The sequence below is a fragment of the Chelmon rostratus genome, chromosome 21 (assembly GCF_017976325.1).
Source record: "Chelmon rostratus isolate fCheRos1 chromosome 21, fCheRos1.pri, whole genome shotgun sequence".
In the NCBI taxonomy this organism is placed as follows: Eukaryota; Metazoa; Chordata; class Actinopteri; order Chaetodontiformes; family Chaetodontidae; genus Chelmon; species Chelmon rostratus.
In genome coordinates this window covers 8,393,864-8,412,957 of record NC_055678.1, presented here as the reverse complement: position 1 = coordinate 8,412,957, position 19,094 = coordinate 8,393,864, and the positions used below count along the sequence as shown (strand labels likewise).

Below are 19,094 nucleotides of genomic sequence, written 5' to 3'. Positions count from 1 at the left end.
TGTTTTTTTATAGTTGCGGCAGACATGTAGAGCACATTTACTAAGGGTACCATTGACAACACAGGCAGATATAGCTCCTGTAAAGTACAACCTTGAGTTAACAGGGGAGTGACTGCTTTCCTTTCATTCCATTTCACCGTCTTGGCTTCGGTCCAAGGGCATTACACATCAATACCCACCACAGCCTCTCCCTGTGTGTTTCATCATTCAATGCTCCGGTGTGTTTGAGAGAAATATAGCACTGCATGGTTTATTTCAGCAACTCAACCCAGTAAATAAACCTAATTCTTATACACACACACACACACACACACACACAGCAACACTGTCTACATAATATATCACTATGAACAATTTACAGGCAGCACAAGGACACACCAAAAAGCCAGCAGAAGGCTTTGCAAAGGCTAAAGCGAGAATTCATCACCGAGCCGCAGCAGGACTCTAGATTTCACCTCAGAGGCTGTTTCTAAGGAGTAAATATTTTCTCTGTAGCAGTGAAAATGTCCACGTGCTTCATGTACGAAAGTCACAGTTTGTTATCTTTCAAATGGGCTGGATTTCTGTGATGGGTCACATGAGAGGGAGAAAAAAGAACGACTTGAAATATGTCATATGAAACATAAACATCGCCGCTGCCAGATAAAACGGCTCCCTCTTTTCAGATCTGCATCTTTACATGGCATTTTAAAGGTTATAGCTGTAACACTGAACTTCCAGCGGGACACCACAGTATACGGAGAGGCAAAATATTTGCAGAACACATAAATCAGCCTCTGAGATGCTTTTGCAAATACTGGAGGGAAAATAAAAAAAATGGAGTATCATAAAATCCCACAAAGCAACCGCCTTCATCATCAAAGATACGCGCAGCGTGTTGTGCGTCGGACGTCGCGATTACTTAATTAATTATTCGCAGTGCTTCTGCAATTACCCAGCTCACAGTGCCGCAGGGGCCGATGGGAGCCTTACAGCGTGTCCTAAAGGCTGGAGTGCTTATCTTCTCCCAGCAGCAGTGTGACAGCAAGGACACCAGACTGAGGCTGCATTTAGTCCTTCACCAAGGTTGAGAGCTAATGCTGTCCCACTGAATCCCAGCCAGGCTGCCGCTACAGTTCACAGCAAGCCCAGACAAGAGGGACGGGAGGGAGGAGGGGAAAGATCAGGGAGCAAGGGGGTATGATATTCATGGTGGACGTCCCCTGAGTTATGTGATTCATATCACACACACCACCTCTTCTGCCATTTGTCAACAAGGCTGTAATGCAGCCGGTGTAAAACAGAGCCGAGAGGCTAATGGAGCTTGACTATCCAGATGCTGTGACTGCTCCTCCTGGACCGCTCGCTGGTATTAGGCTGACAGCGTTTGGCCGCAAGCCTGACTGCGCTCCTCTGAGTTAACGTCTATCTCACCTCGACCGAGCCCCTTCTGCCGGTGACATAAATACCGCAGATAACCCTGAACCACCCGACCTCGACGCCACCCGCCGCACTGCACGTACACACGCCCGCCCTGCGCACGCCGACACCAAAATGTTCACACGTGGCCCAGCTCCGCATGATAACCAGGGGAGTGAGCTGAACTTTTGACTCTTAAACCATTTCGCTGCATGTCTGTTTCCTAGCGAGGAAATTGCTCTGCTGTTGGAGTGTGTGAGCTAGCATGTAACGATCTAATTCAGTACTCAGTCATGAGTCTTGGTCTGATACCAGCAAAAACACTCGATTAGATAACAGAAAGACATTGTTAAAACTACAAAAAATAAATAAAATGACACATTAGGGACGATCCTGGATTACACTCTATCACAATAAAAATTTGAGCCTTAAACAACATCTGTGTATGGCTTCTATAGTATGGCTAAGATTAGGGAAAGATTGTGGTGAGTGTTAATAAATATATGGGATGATGTTATACAAACTAGTTTCACAGACATCAGTCATGTTTTCCACATTCATCCACCACGACCTCACTTTTTGCCTCACTACACAAAAGGCACATCACATCCTGCATCGACACTGAAGTCGGGATGTGGGGGTGTGATCATGTCATACAAACACAATTCCTAGAGATATCGAGCTGCGTCTCAGACGTGTATCACACAGGCGAAATGTCTCTGGGAGCCTTTGTTGACTCTTTATCTCCACACACATTCTTATCAGCCTCTTTAGAAATGGAGCACAAATGCACCCCCCAAAAAATCAAAGCTACAGTCCTTTATGAACTGAAATGTTATGTACATACTTGAATAGCCACTTGGTGTGGAAGAGATGCAACATCAGGTCACATGATAACAACAGCAGCCACTTGAGTGAGAGTACCTGGATGCTCTCATCGTGTTGGCTGCATGGACATTTTGTACATTAGCTAAAAAAAAGAGACAAACAGCAGCCTTCAAATATGTAAAATTATAAAATTAGTCTTATTTAAAGGGCTCCAGGTTGGAATCAAACCTGAGCTGCTGTAAGGACACAGCCTCGGTGCGCAGGTTCATTCCACCAGGTGAGCTATTAGGGCGCCTGCAAAATTAATATTTTCATGGACAGACTGAGTGCTGGAAGCTTCAACAAAAACCAAAAAACCTGATAAAATTTGCAGAGATCATGAAAACTGTACAAGTTACAACTGCAGAGAAGAAACGTTTTGCCAGACTAACAAAGTTGAGAGGTGTGAAGTGTGAGACACTCGGCCAGGTTGCCAGAATAAAACGTTGGCATTGTACGTTTCTGCAAACCACGAATACGTTATATGTCGGATATGTCGTATCAATGTTCCACAACAGATATCAGTGTGACGTAGTTCAGATTACCAGCACAAACCTAACAAAACCTCAACCACAGCCTTGTCATGACATAGAAATGAAAACTGATATGCGAAGTTGGAATGTGAAGAAAGGTAAACTTTCAAACATATCCATAGTTCGCAGAAACTCCCTCAAGAAGACAAAAAAAGCGAAGTTGATAGGCTGAGAATTAATTTTGATCAATGACCAGCTGTTTGGGTGAATTGGTATTGCCCAGATTACTTAAGATTGATTTATGGGCACACAGGTTTGGTTAATTAATAATAATTAGTTGAGCACATGTGGCATATTGTGCTGGATTCGACTTAACTAACAAGGTTCACCTTCAGTTTTAATAGCTACATCTCACTCTATGAAGTGTGTTTACGAGACACAGGAGCCGTTACCAATAGGTGACAGTAATGTTCAGTCTTTTCAGCAGTTAATTTACTATTAAACTGTTGGAGCACTTATACAATAACATTTTATTCGATATTCTTATCACAAATTCCTCACTCCGTAGGCAGCCGCCTCCTCCTTTGTGGGCAGATGGCATAAAAAAAGACGTTATTTCTAATAATTAATACAGCCGACAAATGAAAACATAACAATCTTAAATACTTCACAAAAACGAAAAGCTGAGAATAATTTTGGAGGTTATGGAGACGCTGCACGCATCCTGGTGATGTTATTAATCATTTATACCAGTTTGGCAGAGCTCCAACAGGCAAAACTATGTGCATATTTGAATATTCATGGGTTTGCGAGTCAAGTCTCCTCAGCTTTTGGCCTCAGCTCTCAAGTCAGGCCCTCACGCATTCAAGTCTCAAGTGAGTCTCGCAGCAGACGAGTTGCAAGTCTGCAGCTCTGCATCTGAAAACACATCGCCGCAAAATTTCGTCTCGGAACTGGCGGTCTCACATCCGTCCTTGGGAAAATGCTTTGGTGCAAACTTCTACAGCTGATGAGCACAGCTCGAACATCTGTCTGATGTCTTAACGAGCTCTGAGTCATCTGTGTCACGATATGAATCCCCATGTGGGATTTAAGTATCTTAAAATACGTGCATCAGGATTTTTTGGCAAACGGATGATTATGGCTCGAACAATTTAGCAGAAGAAGAGAAAAATGAGTACTGGATTAGTATCAGTATTAGCAGCTACTCAATGTTGTGCAAATGGCATCTGGATAATGGTGTGGTAATCTGTAATGTTTACACGTTTATCCACTGCTTACATGTTAGAGGTCAAGTGTAATTCACAGATGACGCCCTGCATCCTTCATACCTCTGGCACAGAATACAAACCAAGCATTAATCTACAACGGAAGGAGCTATCCATCTCCAAAGAGATGATTTTAAAGAAAGAAAGCTAGTGGAAATGTCGAAGAGGAGCTCCCGGACTCCGGGTGTTCGAGCTGAGAGCGCGACCTCACTTCAGCTTGCCGGCAAAACGCTCACGCAGTAAAAGAAATGTCACGGCGGAAATCTGCATCTCCTCGCCCTGCTGCAATGATCCATCACGTGCACGCAGCCCGCTCGCTCCGTCAGCGCAGCTCATCTGTCCCTGTAATGTGACAGGATCGGTACAATCTGGGTCCTGAAGGATACTTAGGCTCACAAACCCGATCCTAAACCTCAACACGAGCACAGAATGTGCAGGAAACGGAGGAAACATTTGAAATCAAACCAAGGCGGATGTCACTGAATTCAACTGCACACGACCACGTGCACACACTATTATATATCCGATAATGATCACAGTCATCTGCAGCTGATATGATCATAAGCTCCTCTCTGACCGCAGAACATCATATTTCCTAATCTAATTCAGAAAGATCTTCTTTTTTTGCCTTGGCTGATTCCTTATCTACAGCTAATGTATCCAAACAGCCTCTTCCAATGAATGGACTATTGTGCCTTGAAGGAATAGTTTGACATTTTGGGAAAACACAGAGCTGGATGAGAAGATTGACACCACTCTAATGTCTGCGCAGTGAATATGAAGCTCCAGGCTGCAGCCGGTTAGCTTAGCTTGACACAATGACACGAAACAGGGGAAACAGCTAGCCTGGGATTATACGTATCTTTATGCTAAATTATGTCCCAAATGTCGACCCATTCCCTTTTAAAACATTTACACAGTTCAGGTGTAAAGACAGCTAACGTACATTACAGCAGTAAAAGCAAATGTCAGCAGATTTCAATGAAAAGCCGAACGTGTGATTCATTTATTGGTGTGGATCCAGATCCAACAGCGCCAACATGTTGCCATTTGTAACAGCTAACTCCTTAACTTAATGCTTAGTGGGTGAATAATAAATCAGCACATTTGGATGAGCCCAGTAAAGCAAATACTACAAGCCATTTTCCAAACATTGGCTCCCAAACATAAACTGCTTGAACTCTTGAACCAATGCAACCAGATTTAGACGACAGATAAACTCCATGTGATCTTGCAAAATTGATGACATTTGGCTTTTAGGTGGCACTACAGGAGCAACAGTGATCATATTCAAAGCCCTAATAGTCTTGAACAAGATGTTGTTTCTAAAAAATAATGCTGCATCCACATGCAGATGTCTAGACAGATTTCTCCATAGTCCCAACAGGAAAAGTGTTGGCACCGTCTTCATGTTGCTGAACTCGAGCTCACACCGACACACACAGTTCAGGAGTTTTTAGTTCAGTTTTGCATTTCTTCCAGCTGTCATTTATCTGGCTTCATGAAGTCATGTACTCTGGCAGTGACTGGATAAACACAGGCTGATGGATGGCTGGTGAGCCGGGTCATGTCTGTAATGAACGGAGACCCGCGAGAGGCTTTCCTCAGCTGATTGCGCCGCTCTGGGCCAGGGCGGTGTCATCCTATCAGATCACTGCGGTGTGTCTGCCTCTCTGACTGGCAGGACGCCGCCAGCTCGTCATCCCCGCCCCGCCCGTCATTTGCACAGTAATGTGCTTTTGCTTGATTAATGTAGCCGAATTAGCTACGTCTCCCTGCCTACTTTAAATCGCCGCAAAAGGGCACACAGGCGGAGGCTGTCGTGAATCTACATTCCACCCTCTGTGTCTCTGTAGTTACCAGGGAGCAGCGGGAGTGCATCTCGCCTTTACCGTGTCATTATGGCGCCCCGATTCAGCATGCTGGGGCCTGAGTGGTGGAGGTAATGTCTCACTCTGTTTGTACCCCGCCGTCTTTGAAAACGACGGAGAAATGGGAGAGACGCTAATGGTGCAGACCCACCACAGATTGAACCACTTAGAAATGCATTAGAGTGTTCCAAAATGATGCTGTGTGTCTTTCGGCCTGAACCCACTGGCTTTAGAGTGGCAAAACATTGTATTTTCGCTTGAACATCAGGCAGGAAACACGCAGAAACGGCTAAGGACATATTTTCACGTCTCCTCAGATTCCACATACCAGCTCATGTGGTTCCTACGCCTGTATAAAGAAATAATTCCTCAGTTTGCTCTTATCGAACCGTGACAGGTCTAAGATTTCTCCACCGTATTCGCTCTGACAGACGCTGACGTGATCAATGACTGTATTACACAGTGTTTGAGGTGATTACATGGCGTGTATATGAAAGAAGCAAGAGATTTTTCATCATACCCTGTTGATAAAATACAAAACCCACAGGAAAAAAAATGGGGGTGTCTCGATCGCAACAAAACACCAGAGCATTATGGGATTAAGTTGCAGCCCAGCAACACGGAGCCGGATCAAATTGATCATCTGAGCCGGAGTGCTCGAGGGCCTGCAGGCGAAGGACACATGTTGTTTCACAAGGTAAGACGCCTGCCTGCAATGCAGTACAGTACGGAGCACAATCTGCAGCCATCTCTGCGCGCTGAAGGGCACGTCTCTCTTGCCCGAGCCACGAAGTAGCCAGCTGTCAAGCGTGCATCCATCTGAGACATTTGCACTGTGCTGAGATGCAGAAACAATCAGGCTGACTGGAGAGTTTGGCTCTTGCCTTGGAATGCAGATGATTTAACTAACTGGCAATGACGCTTTCTATCAAGGCACAGGCTGGTGTATGCGTAGTTAACATAAAAGAGGCTCTTTTCAACCTGAAACAAGGGTCTTAAAACATTAAGACCTTCTGACAAGCAGCTTTTCTGCTGAGCTGCTGCCTTTGGCTAATAAGACCACATTTCGGGAAGTTGCATCACAGAAATGAACCTTTCCCGTTTCTCAGGAGCCTTTTAGCAGTGGTCTCCAAAATCACTGATGAAGTGACACATCAAACAGTGGCCGGGCTCACTTTGCTGTAGCAGGCTCCACAGTCGAATCAAGGCATTGCATGCTCTGAGAGATGCAGTAATTGGAGAGGAGGAGGATGGCGAGGATGCAGAAAAATGGATCCTGTTGGACCCCGCTGCTGAGCCAAGCAGAACCCTGGAGTCTCTGCAGCATGTTATCGCCCCCCCCCGCGCCCATATGCAAAACAAAGAAGCAGAAAGAGAAGAGGCGAGCCTTCAGGTTGAGCTCCACACAGATGCCCCAGGGAGCTCGCAGCTTATGCAGGGCCGTCTTTACTGTGCTGAGCCATGCTGCCTCTGCATACAATAGCGGCGCAGAAAAAAAAAAAAACATAATGAGACAAGCTGAACCGTGTGGCTCCACAGAAACAAAAATACCTGATGGCAGTGTGCTATTTTCACTTTGTAGTAGCTAGACTCATCAGTATTGATCTGCGAACACAAAAAGTTATCAGCATACATAAATAGATGAATGAGCTTAAATCTTGTTTGGTGTTGGCATACTTATCTACTGCAGGAAACTTAAATCGATATTGAGTGTGGTGGAGGCTTAGAAAATAAATTCCACTCCGATAGACTCTAACAAACTGACTTTAGTGCCCTGGAGAAAAAAAAACAAGCTTTGCAGGTTTTACTACTTAAAATACAAGCTATCTTCATGAATTTGTGATGACAGAGTTGTGATTGATTTGGAATTTTTCAGGTCTTAAACAGATGTTTTGAGAGCAGATTCAAGTCTTTTTATGGAAAGAAGTACAACAAATAATAATGTTTTGTATCTTGACTTGCTATTATACTCATCATTATCATTTTCATTGGTAGTCGTAGTGGTGGGTCGCAAAAAACAGCACTCACAATGAGGCCCATTATTCTATCATCTGGACAAACGTCTTTTTTTTTTAGCACGTTTTCAGTGTTTTGGAGCTTTGTCTGATTGTCTATTCATATTTGCTACTGTATCATACAAGCTTATGTTGTGTATGGCCGAGGGAGGTGAGAGACAAATGCTGCCCTCGCTTTGAAAATGAGCTTGAACAGTTTGTTTCATTTTTCATGACAAATAAATATACTAATTTATTGGTTATTTCTGTAAATCGACCTACAACAACCTCCACAGCTGCATCCACCTCATTCATGCTTGTATGCATTATTCTGTTGCTATTTTTTGTGGATGTAGCTGCCTAGCTAGCTATAACCCCACCTACAAAGCTCTGATTAGTCGATTGTTTCTCCAACCAGCAGAACCAGCAGTCAGTGGGCACAGCGCTGCACCTGCTTTAATCACTGTGCATCAAATGTGTATTCATCCGCCACTGAAAAAAGTCCCCAAGAAATGCTGTGTTTACTCCTGTTTGAACGACATTTGTTATAAGCTACAGTGCCCAGCTGTTTCAGGAAATTACAGAGCCTAAACACACAACGATATATTTGCGACTTGTGTTTTTGAAGATTTATGTCGTCAGTATAAAACTGACGGGGCTGAGTGCCAGAAACAGGGTGGGAAAGTTGGGAGATGTTGAAAGGCTGAGCGACCCATTGTTGCTTTTCGTCTTTTCTTAGCATTTGTTGACAAGAAAAAATACAAAATAAGCCAGTCTTTTACTTTAAGTGGACTGAACTGCAGCAGCCAAAAACCTGTGTGAAGAGCAGCTGTGCAACCATTTGAGTGTGCTGTAGTGATCTATCAGCATGTGTGTTCAGCAAACCTCCAAAAATTGTGATTACAATATTACTTTACCACCATCTCATATCTGTGCCTATGATTAATATTGTATTTGCTGTTTCCAAAATTCAACAGCTATGCCTGCTGTTTAAATTAATTAGGCTCCAATGACAAGTCCATTGAAGCTGTTTTACAACTGTCAGACACATGAGTTTAGAGACCAGCGGCATGGTTAAGAGAAGATAATGATGATAACCATCCCAGTTGAAATGCCGCAGGGATCTGCGTGAGACAGCTCGCAGGGGGTAGCTAAGTTAAATATGCTAGCTGGCTGATTGCATTTAATTCCCCCCGTCTGCCATGGCAATGAGAACAAATTGGGTTGTTGTGGCTGCTGATAATGCTAATATCCCACTGTGGCAGCGGGATATTACAGTAAAACAGGGAGCCACATTGAGATGTCACGCTATGGCTTTAGGAAGGACTACATCACGCATAAATTAGATTCTGTCGAGTTCTTTCAACTGAGAAAAAAGCTATTAGCGCTTTAGCTCTGCACCCTATCCCTTCTATACGATTTGCTTGATTAAGGTCATTTCAATATGACTTTGTAGAGTGTATCCATTACCCTGCAAGTCCACAAATTAACAGTCTCCGTCTCTCTCCCACGCACACACACACACACACATACATCCACCACAAGCCACACATGCTAAATACAGCTTGTACACAGACAAGATCACAGTCCCTTCCAAACATGTCCTTGACACCTCCCTCTTGCTGTGACAGCTAATACAGAGAGGAGGCTCAGCTCTCCCCGCTCCTCCATATGCAGCTTTGGGACAGTCGAGCTAAAGGGGAGCAGGCGCTCATCGCGTCCGCCGTTCAAATCAAACATACAGAAGGCAGTGAAAGAGGCTGATTCTCCCCAGGCAAGAGCATGTCCTCACAGCTTTTGTCCTGCCTGGCCTAATTGTACAGGACTTGCCCTGCTGTTTCAACAGTGAGTGATTTGTGGCCTAAAGCTAAGAATCTATCAATGCCAAGTTGAACCTGAGCACCTTTCATTATTACACCTCTTGTACCTGAACATAAGAAATATGGCTGTGTTTGCTCGGACCGTGTGTTTGGTGCTGCTCAGTCGTAGACAGCTCATAACAATGATGGTGGCCCCTATCAAAACACCTGAGGCAGACCTGAATATATTCAGGACAGCGTTTTTCTGCAGCCCAAATATATTTCCAGCTGCCTAATATATGCAAAGAGATGTTTGCATGTTTGTTTGTTTTTTTCTGGTTTAATAATTTCCACTCAAAAACAGGTCCCATGTCTCCACCCTTTCAGCAGGTGAAGCCTATTCTTAAGTGTTTACCCAGTGAAGGATAAACTGAGCTTTCTGCCTCGTGCCCGTGAGTGATAATAATAAAGGTCGTTGCAGATAAACAGATAGGACTGCCATTGTTGTCGAGTGTCAGATGAATTTCCAGGTGACAATAAATACATGTGGATTTCTTATCAGCAGTTCCTTATGTCTGAAATGATATATATCGTCTTTTATCGTGCCAGCCTGTAAAATGCATTTCTAAGGGAAGGGCTTCAGTCAGTTTAAGTGAATCTAAATCTTACTATGACTGAGAAGAAGGAAAATTATCTGCATCACATCAAATATACTTAAAAATATACACACGCTGTTGTTGCGAATACCTCATCTCATCTGAAGATAAGAGCCTATTACCACTACAGGATGTGTTTTATCAATATGAACATTAAGCTTTGTTATCGTCTTTTTGGGCCATCCTTTTAATTCAATTAATTTTTTTTTGTTTTACTTTTTCTGCATTTTATAGGCCTCATTTTGCTTTTTAGCTGCACGGGGGTGGTCATGTTGGTTAGTGGGTCGGTCCAGAGAATAAATATCTCAGCAACTATTGCTTTAATTGCCATGAAATTTTGTACAGACATTCATAGAGCCCAGAGGATGAAGTCTACTAACTTTGATGATCCCCTGACGTTTTTCTGTAGCACAACCATGAGGTTGAAATTTTGTGTTTTATATCTCGACCTCAAATACTGGAGGGACTCCAATGAATATTCATGTCCTCCACAGGATGTATTGCAATGAAGATCCCTTGATGCTGCATCTACTGCCATCATCAGGATAATTTGTTCAATACTTTGGTTTATGACTAAATACCTTAAAAACTAATTATATTCCCATCAGTCTCAGCTGTACTTTGTGTTACATGCTAATTTGCAAATGTTAGCATGTTAGCATGCTTAACCAGGAAGGTGAACATGGTAAACATTTGCTGAACATCAGCATGTTAACAATGCCATTGTGAGCAGGTTAGCATGCTGATGTTAGCATTAGGCTAACTAAATGCAGCACAGTGCTGGTAGCATGGCTGCTTATTCTTACTTTTGTTTTTAAATCCTTTTACTTTTATGCAACTAACTGTCAATGCCCAGATTTTTTTTTCTTTGTCTCCGTGGAGCCTAGAAGCTAGCAATCACATTGACGGAAGCGAAATTGGTTCCTGTAAACCCAAGTCTGTTCTATCAGTTTCTATTTTTGACTCGTAGTAAGCCATCATATAGTTCTTGTTGTTTGTTAAAAACATTGATCATTGACCGGGTGTTGGGTGTGCCACCATGCCAGCCTTGAATGAAGACAGACACACAAGCAGAGTGGCAGAATTTATCGCTCTGCCTGCAGCAAGGAGCTTTACCAGTACAGAGACGACTCTCAGGCAGATGCCACTATAAATAATGCATGAACAATAGAGCCAGAAGAAGAACCTTGGAACAGCTAATTATTCAGCCCGACATTTCAGCGACGCACAGAGAAGCTAACGGCTAAAAAAGATGGAATTCAGGCCATCATTGCTGGTGGTGTGTGTTAATACACTGATGTAGTAGGTGCAGCCAGGCTCCATTATGAAACACATTAATTTACGCAGACTGTTCTATCACAAGAAGGAGCTTCTTCCTGCAACGGCATAGAAAAGGGGAACGGATTCTGTATATTTGGACAAGCTGTGGAACATGGCTTTGCTTATGAAAAACCCTTCCTGCTGTTCAAGGCGGCCGCTGAGCTTCTCCCAGTGTTTTCTTCTTTGCAAAGCATAAATTGCTTTTGAACGAGTAGAGCTTTTCCACAGGAGCAACAACACAAAACAGCCTCTCCACTCAATTAAGAGTCACCCACGCGTGTGTTGGGAAGCCAACAGGATCTCCTTTCTTCTCTGTTTCCAGTGTGAATCGTATCTGAGCGGTCCAAACACTCGCAGCGAATTCCCCCAACATTCACCTCCAGTAAAAGACATGCATGGTAATGACAACGGGACAAGAAAGCGCCTCTTTCCGCCATTTCTGCCATTTTGATCTCATTAGTGTGCAACAAGAAGATTTCAGCAGATAGTTGATCTGTTAGTGTGATCTTCAGCTTCACACTGCAGAGGAAATACAGATAACTATTAGCTCATTTAACTGTTATTGTTTCTCCCTTCTTAATTTTCAACCCCCGCACTGACATTCACTTTTAATTGGAACTAGGCCTCATTATCATATTTTCTAGAATTTCATACTGTCCTCATACTCAAATTTTTCTAATTTTTCATATCCGTAATTACACTGGCTGTTAGTGCCGGAGCATAAATCCTGTGGGAGGCTAATAAATGGCTGAGGTTGATGACAGGAGCAGAAAAACCCACAGCTGGCAGCGTGTCTTTGAGCTAAGTAAAGGAGCTCAGTGTCACTTAGGATGCAACAGCATCGTGTTCAGCAGAAAAACAGAGTGAACCCTGGTCTAGCATTTATCTGAGAGCTCTCACAGAGGAGCTGTGTTGATGTAGGATCAGTGACCAGGCCATCGGCATCATCTCATTCACAGCAGCGCAGAATAAATGACTCTGCTCCATTGTTGGATGAAGCATCAGGTTGCTTATTGCAGTCATAGAGCTCAACTGGTTAATCCAACATGTTTGCTGTCCTTTATGTGTTTCCATATAACGTGCTTATGTGTCACTGCAGCTGAAATGTGTGTCAATCAACAGAAAATTCATAGTTTTCATTATTTAAACATTAACTGGTCGACGAAAGTCAAGCAAAAATGGCAAAACATTCTCTAAGTCCGAATGATTAAAGGTGATGATTTGCAGCTTTTTTCTGTCATGTCATTGTAAATTGAAAGTCTTTGTATTTTGGACTGTTTTAAGATAATATGAGATCAACTTTATTAATAACTAGTTGGGGAAATTTAGTAATATTTGGACATAACATGCAATGTGAAGGGATCATTTTAGGCTCTAAGAACTTTTGATGGGCTTTTTCCACTATTTTTTGACATTATATACTTGAAATGAGACTAAGCGTCTACATGAGCTTTGTGGGCCTGAAAGCTAAATGCTAATGTCAGGATGCTAACATGCTTACCATGGCAACTATTTGATGGATTCCTGTGAAACGTGGTATTCATGTCCACGGTTGAATTGTAATAACTTTTGATGGTTATTTAACTCTTCATCTTGTGCCATCATCGGGTCTGTTAAGTACTTTGGTTTATCACAAAATACTTCTAAAAGCAGCCTCAGCTTTACTTTCAGCTTACTGCTAATTAGCGAATGTTACATGCTAACATGCTTTACTAAGATGAACATGCTAAGTATTTTACCTGCTAAACAAGTGTCACTGTGAGCATGCTAGCATGCTGATATTAGCATTATTCCTTGAAAGCATTGTAAGTAAAGCCTCACAGAGACACTAGCATGGCTGCAGATTTTATAAATCAAACACTCGCAAGAGTAATAAATAAAGAAAATAATCAGTAGTTGCAGCCCAGAAGCTTATACATGTACAGTGTAAAAAAAAAATCAAGTTATTTTCTTTTCTTTCCTCTTTCATACGCTGTATTCCTTCATGAATACTGAGGATGTAGATTTAGGCACACTGAGGCTTAGGTAAATTTAAGGAACCACTCATTGTAATCTAATTATTGCATTTATCACTGCCCTAAAATAAATTAATTTGTGAGCACCAATAAGGCTAATGATCTCTCATATTTTTTGCCTCGTTCTGTGCTAATCTCAACAACCAAAGGACCTGAGGAGCCATTTACCTGAGAAAGATGTAGCAATTTTCCCTCATTAAAAATGTAGCTGGCAGAAGAGCAGGTGCAAACCTTAAAACAGCCCTCTGTGGTCGGCTGAAAGGCTGCACAGCTACTTAATGAGTTCCCTCTTTGCACTGCTCAGAGAGATGGGAGAGTCTGGCCGTGACTGAACAGCACAGTATTGTTCACATGAGCGGTGGCCTGAGCTCCCACTGAGCAGATCCACCCAAACGCACTAGAATGCAAAGTGGAACTTGTGTCGGGATGAAAAAAATACATCAAGTAGTCAAAGAGGTTTTTAACTGATGAGCTGATTCAGGGGGATGCAATCAGCTAATTATAGCCAAGCTTCCTTTGTGGACATTTGTAACCTGTTGGCCTGCTTTGTGCAGCTGAATTCTGTGCAAATGTGAATCCGCGCACATTGGCAGATTTGATGCCTTGACATGTGCAGTGTGTCACGAGTACAGCTTCAACATTGATGCCAGTCATAATGAAGCTTGTATAACACGCTGTAACCTGCTGTGGATTATCCCAGACAACTCCTGCCTCTGCAGCTGTTGGTTTTATTGTTCTTCCTTTCAACATTTCCTCATTACGTCTCCGTGCTGGATAATCATATGTACACTGGACCCATTTTAACACCCGTCAGATCAATCAAACCACCATCGCTGTTTTATAAAGCCCACATGGTGCTTTTTTAACCCGTTTTTTTTTAAGACTTGGTATGAATAATCATGTTTGCTGTTTTCACACCACCTGCTTGCCAAGACAGCTAGTAAACAAATATGACCCTTTCGTATTTCATATGGTGTATCTCCCTGCCCAGTACAGCAGAGAATAGTCCTGTGAACAGAGACACAGCTGGTCTGTCTCTCTCTGATTGACAATGAACCAAATATAAACAGCCACTAACCTTTCATGATCATGCCATGTGTCTCTTCTGTCAAACCAAAGTAAAATGCTAAAGTAAAATAGCTAAATAACTCATATGGAAGTCCAGAACTACAAAACAAATCTGATGCTACACCTAAAAGGTTCAACATTTTTTGGAAATATGTTTATTTGCTTACCTGTTGAGAGTTAGATGACAAAATCGTTAGCACTCGTTAGGTCCATACGCACAGTATAGCTAGCATTACAACCATGGCGCGGTTAGCTTAGTGACGACGAGAGCCGCTAGTCGCCAAGAAACACTATAGTTACAGCACGCAACTCCCCATAAAACCAAAAATTTTTACATTTCTATTTGTGTACGGATTAAACCAATTTGGTTCATGTTTTAGAGATGCTAACAGCCGTATTTTTTAACTTCGGTAGAAGCCATGCTAGCTGTTTCCCCTGCTTCCGGTCTCTGCGTTAAGCTAATCGTCGGCTAGCTGGAGCGTCACATTTAGCCCACAGATATGAGAGTGGAGATCCTTACATCTGTGTCGGTGAAAATATAACTATCCTTGCTTCTTATGAAATGTGATTTAATCATTTGTTTGTGCTTTTGTACTTCTGTCAAATTTGTACCTCACTCTATGAAGCTTCAACAAATTGCTGCAATAACTTCACTTTAATTATGTATTTACTGCAGCCCACTGAATCTTTTGTCTGAATACCAATGAATACCCGTTAAGGTATTGACTACATATCACTACACACATTTGACTACACACACACACACACACACACACACACACACACAGAATAGATATAAAAAGTATCCACCCCCAACTGTTACTTTTTCATCTTTTGTAGTTTTACAAATTTTAATCACAGCAGATTAATTAAACTTTAATGAAACTGATCAACAGATTTGTTTTGACTTTGACATTTAAGATACTTTCCCTGATGATAAATTGCAGAAAAGCCTAATTAATCCACTGGGATTAGCTGATTAATCAGTTTGTCAATCAAGGAATCTAATTTTAACATTTGCATTTAGCATTTAGACACTTTTATCCTAAGCGACGTACAAATAAGGTAAAATCATCAGTAGATGAAGGAGAAGCTTCTCAAAAATGCTGCTTTTCTCAGTTTTACATCATTAAAAAATTCAATATCTTTTGATTTGGGACTGTTGGTTTGAAAAAACAAGCAATATGAAGATGTCACCTTGAAATCTTGGAAATGTAACTGCCCTTTTTCACAATTTTCTCATGTTTTAAACAGTTAATTTAGGTGATTAGTTGAAACACTAATAGACACTGTATATACAGGCAACGCAGTATCCTTGCAGAGTATACGTTAATAGTAATACTGCTAAACTCTGTGAGCCCAGTTTAGCTATGAGCCTGTCCAATAGCTGCTAACTCTCACCTCGCCATTAACAGCATTTATGTCACCACACTTTTCTGTGGGATGTGATTTACATGAAGTGAAGATTCCCACCAACATTTTGCATGTGTCAAAATCCAAATCCAGATTCAACTCAATTCAAATGGATAGAAGATGAATCTAACATCCAAATTCTTGAAATGTTTTTAGGGGGTTTACATGTCACAAATATTCCACCAAAAGCCTATAGCAGAAAGGCGCCATCCCTCCCCCTTCACCCCATCTGTCAGTCAAGCGCCGATCCAATCAGACAGGTGAGGAAAAACCATGCAGCGACGATAATATTAAATTTTGCATAACAACACAAATTTGCAATTCAGTTACAAATTCTCCGGCAAGCCTTCTGGGCCCTCAGGGGTCCAGGGCAGTGGGACACATTCCTGCATGCCACTAAGCATGGCCCAAATTAAGACAGCTACTGTCTGGCCGACACTGATAAGACTATCTGTCTGAGGTGATTTTTCTCAGCAATGAGATCAAACGACGTTTCGGTTGTCAAGGTAGAGGTTTGGATCTGAGCTGTTGGTAATGAGCTCCTCCTCCCCTGAGATCCCGCACATCATGATGTCTTTTGGTACCAATGAGCTACACCTGACGCCATAACCTCCTAACCCCTCACCATGCTAAATGGCTCCCCATCTCCCACACATCCCCTCCTGGCTATAACAACATATAGATCTACAGCACCACAAACAGAAGCATCCAAAATGACCATAAAGTTGAATCAACACTTCTTTAAACAATTTCTACCACTATATAACCTTTATGAGAGTAGAGTTTATTGCAGGGCTGTTGTGTTAAACTGCATTAGTTTTAGCTGGGTAATAAACCAGAGTGCATATTAGTGCACATATTTCCTGTCTTGCGACCAACTTACTTTAACATCATATAAAATTCAGTGTTTGCACTATCAGTTACTTTCATTCAGTCAGCGGGACGCCCACTCCCTGGTCTCATATCACTTTATACGAAAATGGTTCCAATGAGTTGCACAAAGCGAGATACAGAGGCTTTCAAATTTGAGAAAAAGAGAAGGCTGGCATCAGATCGGTACTCTGCAGACACCCTGAGCTGAGGTATTGGAATTGGGTGGGAAAAAAGTTGGATTCAACTCAGCTTCAACTTTATTATCCCAGAGGGGATGTCTGTCTTGCAGCCAGCTGAAACAATGATCCCAAAAAATATGTAAATCATGTACCAAAATGCTCCAGACAAACTCACAATATATAGCAGTGACAGCACAATATAACACCTGGTGCGCATCCAGCCATCATCATTCCACCCAGTCCTCAAAGGTTAAAGCAAGACCCCTGCCGACATTAACTGGAAGACTGACTGTCAGCAGACTCGTCCTCAGGATTTAACACTTTGATGGCATGAGAGACAAAAGGATTTCTCATCCTGTTCGACCTGGACTGGTGCATTCCTATTTGCCAAACTGCTTAAACTGAGGTAGCTAATCCTGCAATATCTCTGTGTGTATCGGGCCATTGTGTGCAATGGTGCAAATTCATGAGCAGAACTGCTTCGTGGCAGTATTGGATTTACAGGATTACGCATAACCTTGATTTATCAGGTATTTAATTTGGTGGATTAACCACAAAACTGACAGTCCCATCTGGTTATTTTATCAACTAATGGTGTCTCAGTTGACTTTCCTGTCACAAAATACATTATATTGCTACCCTGCTGTACCATGATAGAAGATTTTATCAATATCACCCACCCGTTATCTGGGATTCAAACAATGCATTAGTTAAAGGTTGCATTAAGGCCTTGCAATCAGGATTCTTTTAATGTTCAACATACCTGCTAGTTATACTTTGCTTAATTGATGTATCTGTTAATCTATGAAATGCCAAATGCATTCACATTGCTATCACAAGTGACAAAGAAGAGCAGTAAATTCTCACGTTTGAGAAGCATAAAGTACAAAAATGCAGCTGATTAATTTTCTGTCTGACTAATTGTTTCAGCTCTAGTTGCGATATGAGTGCATTTATGTCTGCAGGAGATTCATCGTGTTTGTGATTCATTAAATTGTCCGTCTCTAGTGAATAGTCCTTATGGCATGGCTGAGCAGAATAAACAAAGCTGTCCCTTTACAGCCGAAAATGAAGTCTGGACAGCACATGCACATGGGAATAAGCAATGCTTGTTAGACTTGATATTTGTGATTTAGGGATATTCACAACTGATTTCCTGCTATGTGGCCTTTCTGTCTCAAAGCTCCGGAAGCCTCCTTACTGTGAGCCCTATATTTCATGGGCAATATGGCAGATCAATGGGTATTGATCACTGAACACAGACACTGTTCGGAATATCACAGTTAGGAGCTTGGAAATGGCTTTTTTTAGTCATAGATTTCCTTTGGGTTGTATTTTATTCACTCTCACATCAGAAGGTCCATAAATAAAAGTGTTAATTTAGCCACAGAAATACAATTTTAAGCAGTAGCTTGTTTGGCGTGTCAGCCAATTGAAAGGGCTGTCACTGAATGGAATAAATGAATTTATCAATAATTTCATCGCGCACGCACATGCAACCTTTGAACATATCGTATCCCGTGCAAATCTTTGCATGTTTTTGAAGTATTTCTTTAGCACAATCTCATATTGCGCGTATTTGCACTTCAGAGGGACAGTTAAACTGTGCGCAAAAATCCCCCAAGAACCCCCCCCCCCCCCCCGCGCCGCCTCCACGGACGGCATCTGGAGCTGAGGTACGACAACGCGCGCGTATGATTGCACTAAACACACCACTCACGTCTCTGAAGCGATTCCAGTGTTTGATCTTCCGGCTGTACTGGGAGATGGTTGACAGCCACTGCTCATCTTCCATGAAATTCCCGGCTTTTCCTGCCTCTTTGCCACTTTTCACGTCCACCTGGAGCGAGACGCCCACCAGCAGGCACAGGCAAGCGACGATTCGCACAGCGACCATGTT

At 42.3% G+C, this 19,094-nt stretch overlaps 1 protein-coding gene across 1 annotated transcript in view; it reads right to left on the bottom strand.

Annotated features, from left to right (window-relative positions):
* Positions 1 to 19,091, bottom strand: part of LOC121625243 (testican-2-like) — a 42,745-nt gene extending 23,654 nt beyond the window's left edge. Inside the window, exon 1 of the mRNA XM_041963322.1 lies at positions 18,915 to 19,091. Within this exon, the coding sequence (XP_041819256.1) occupies positions 18,915 to 19,091 (177 nt within the window). The remainder of the gene's footprint in view (positions 1 to 18,914) is intronic.
* Positions 19,092 to 19,094: the final 3 nt, after the last annotated feature.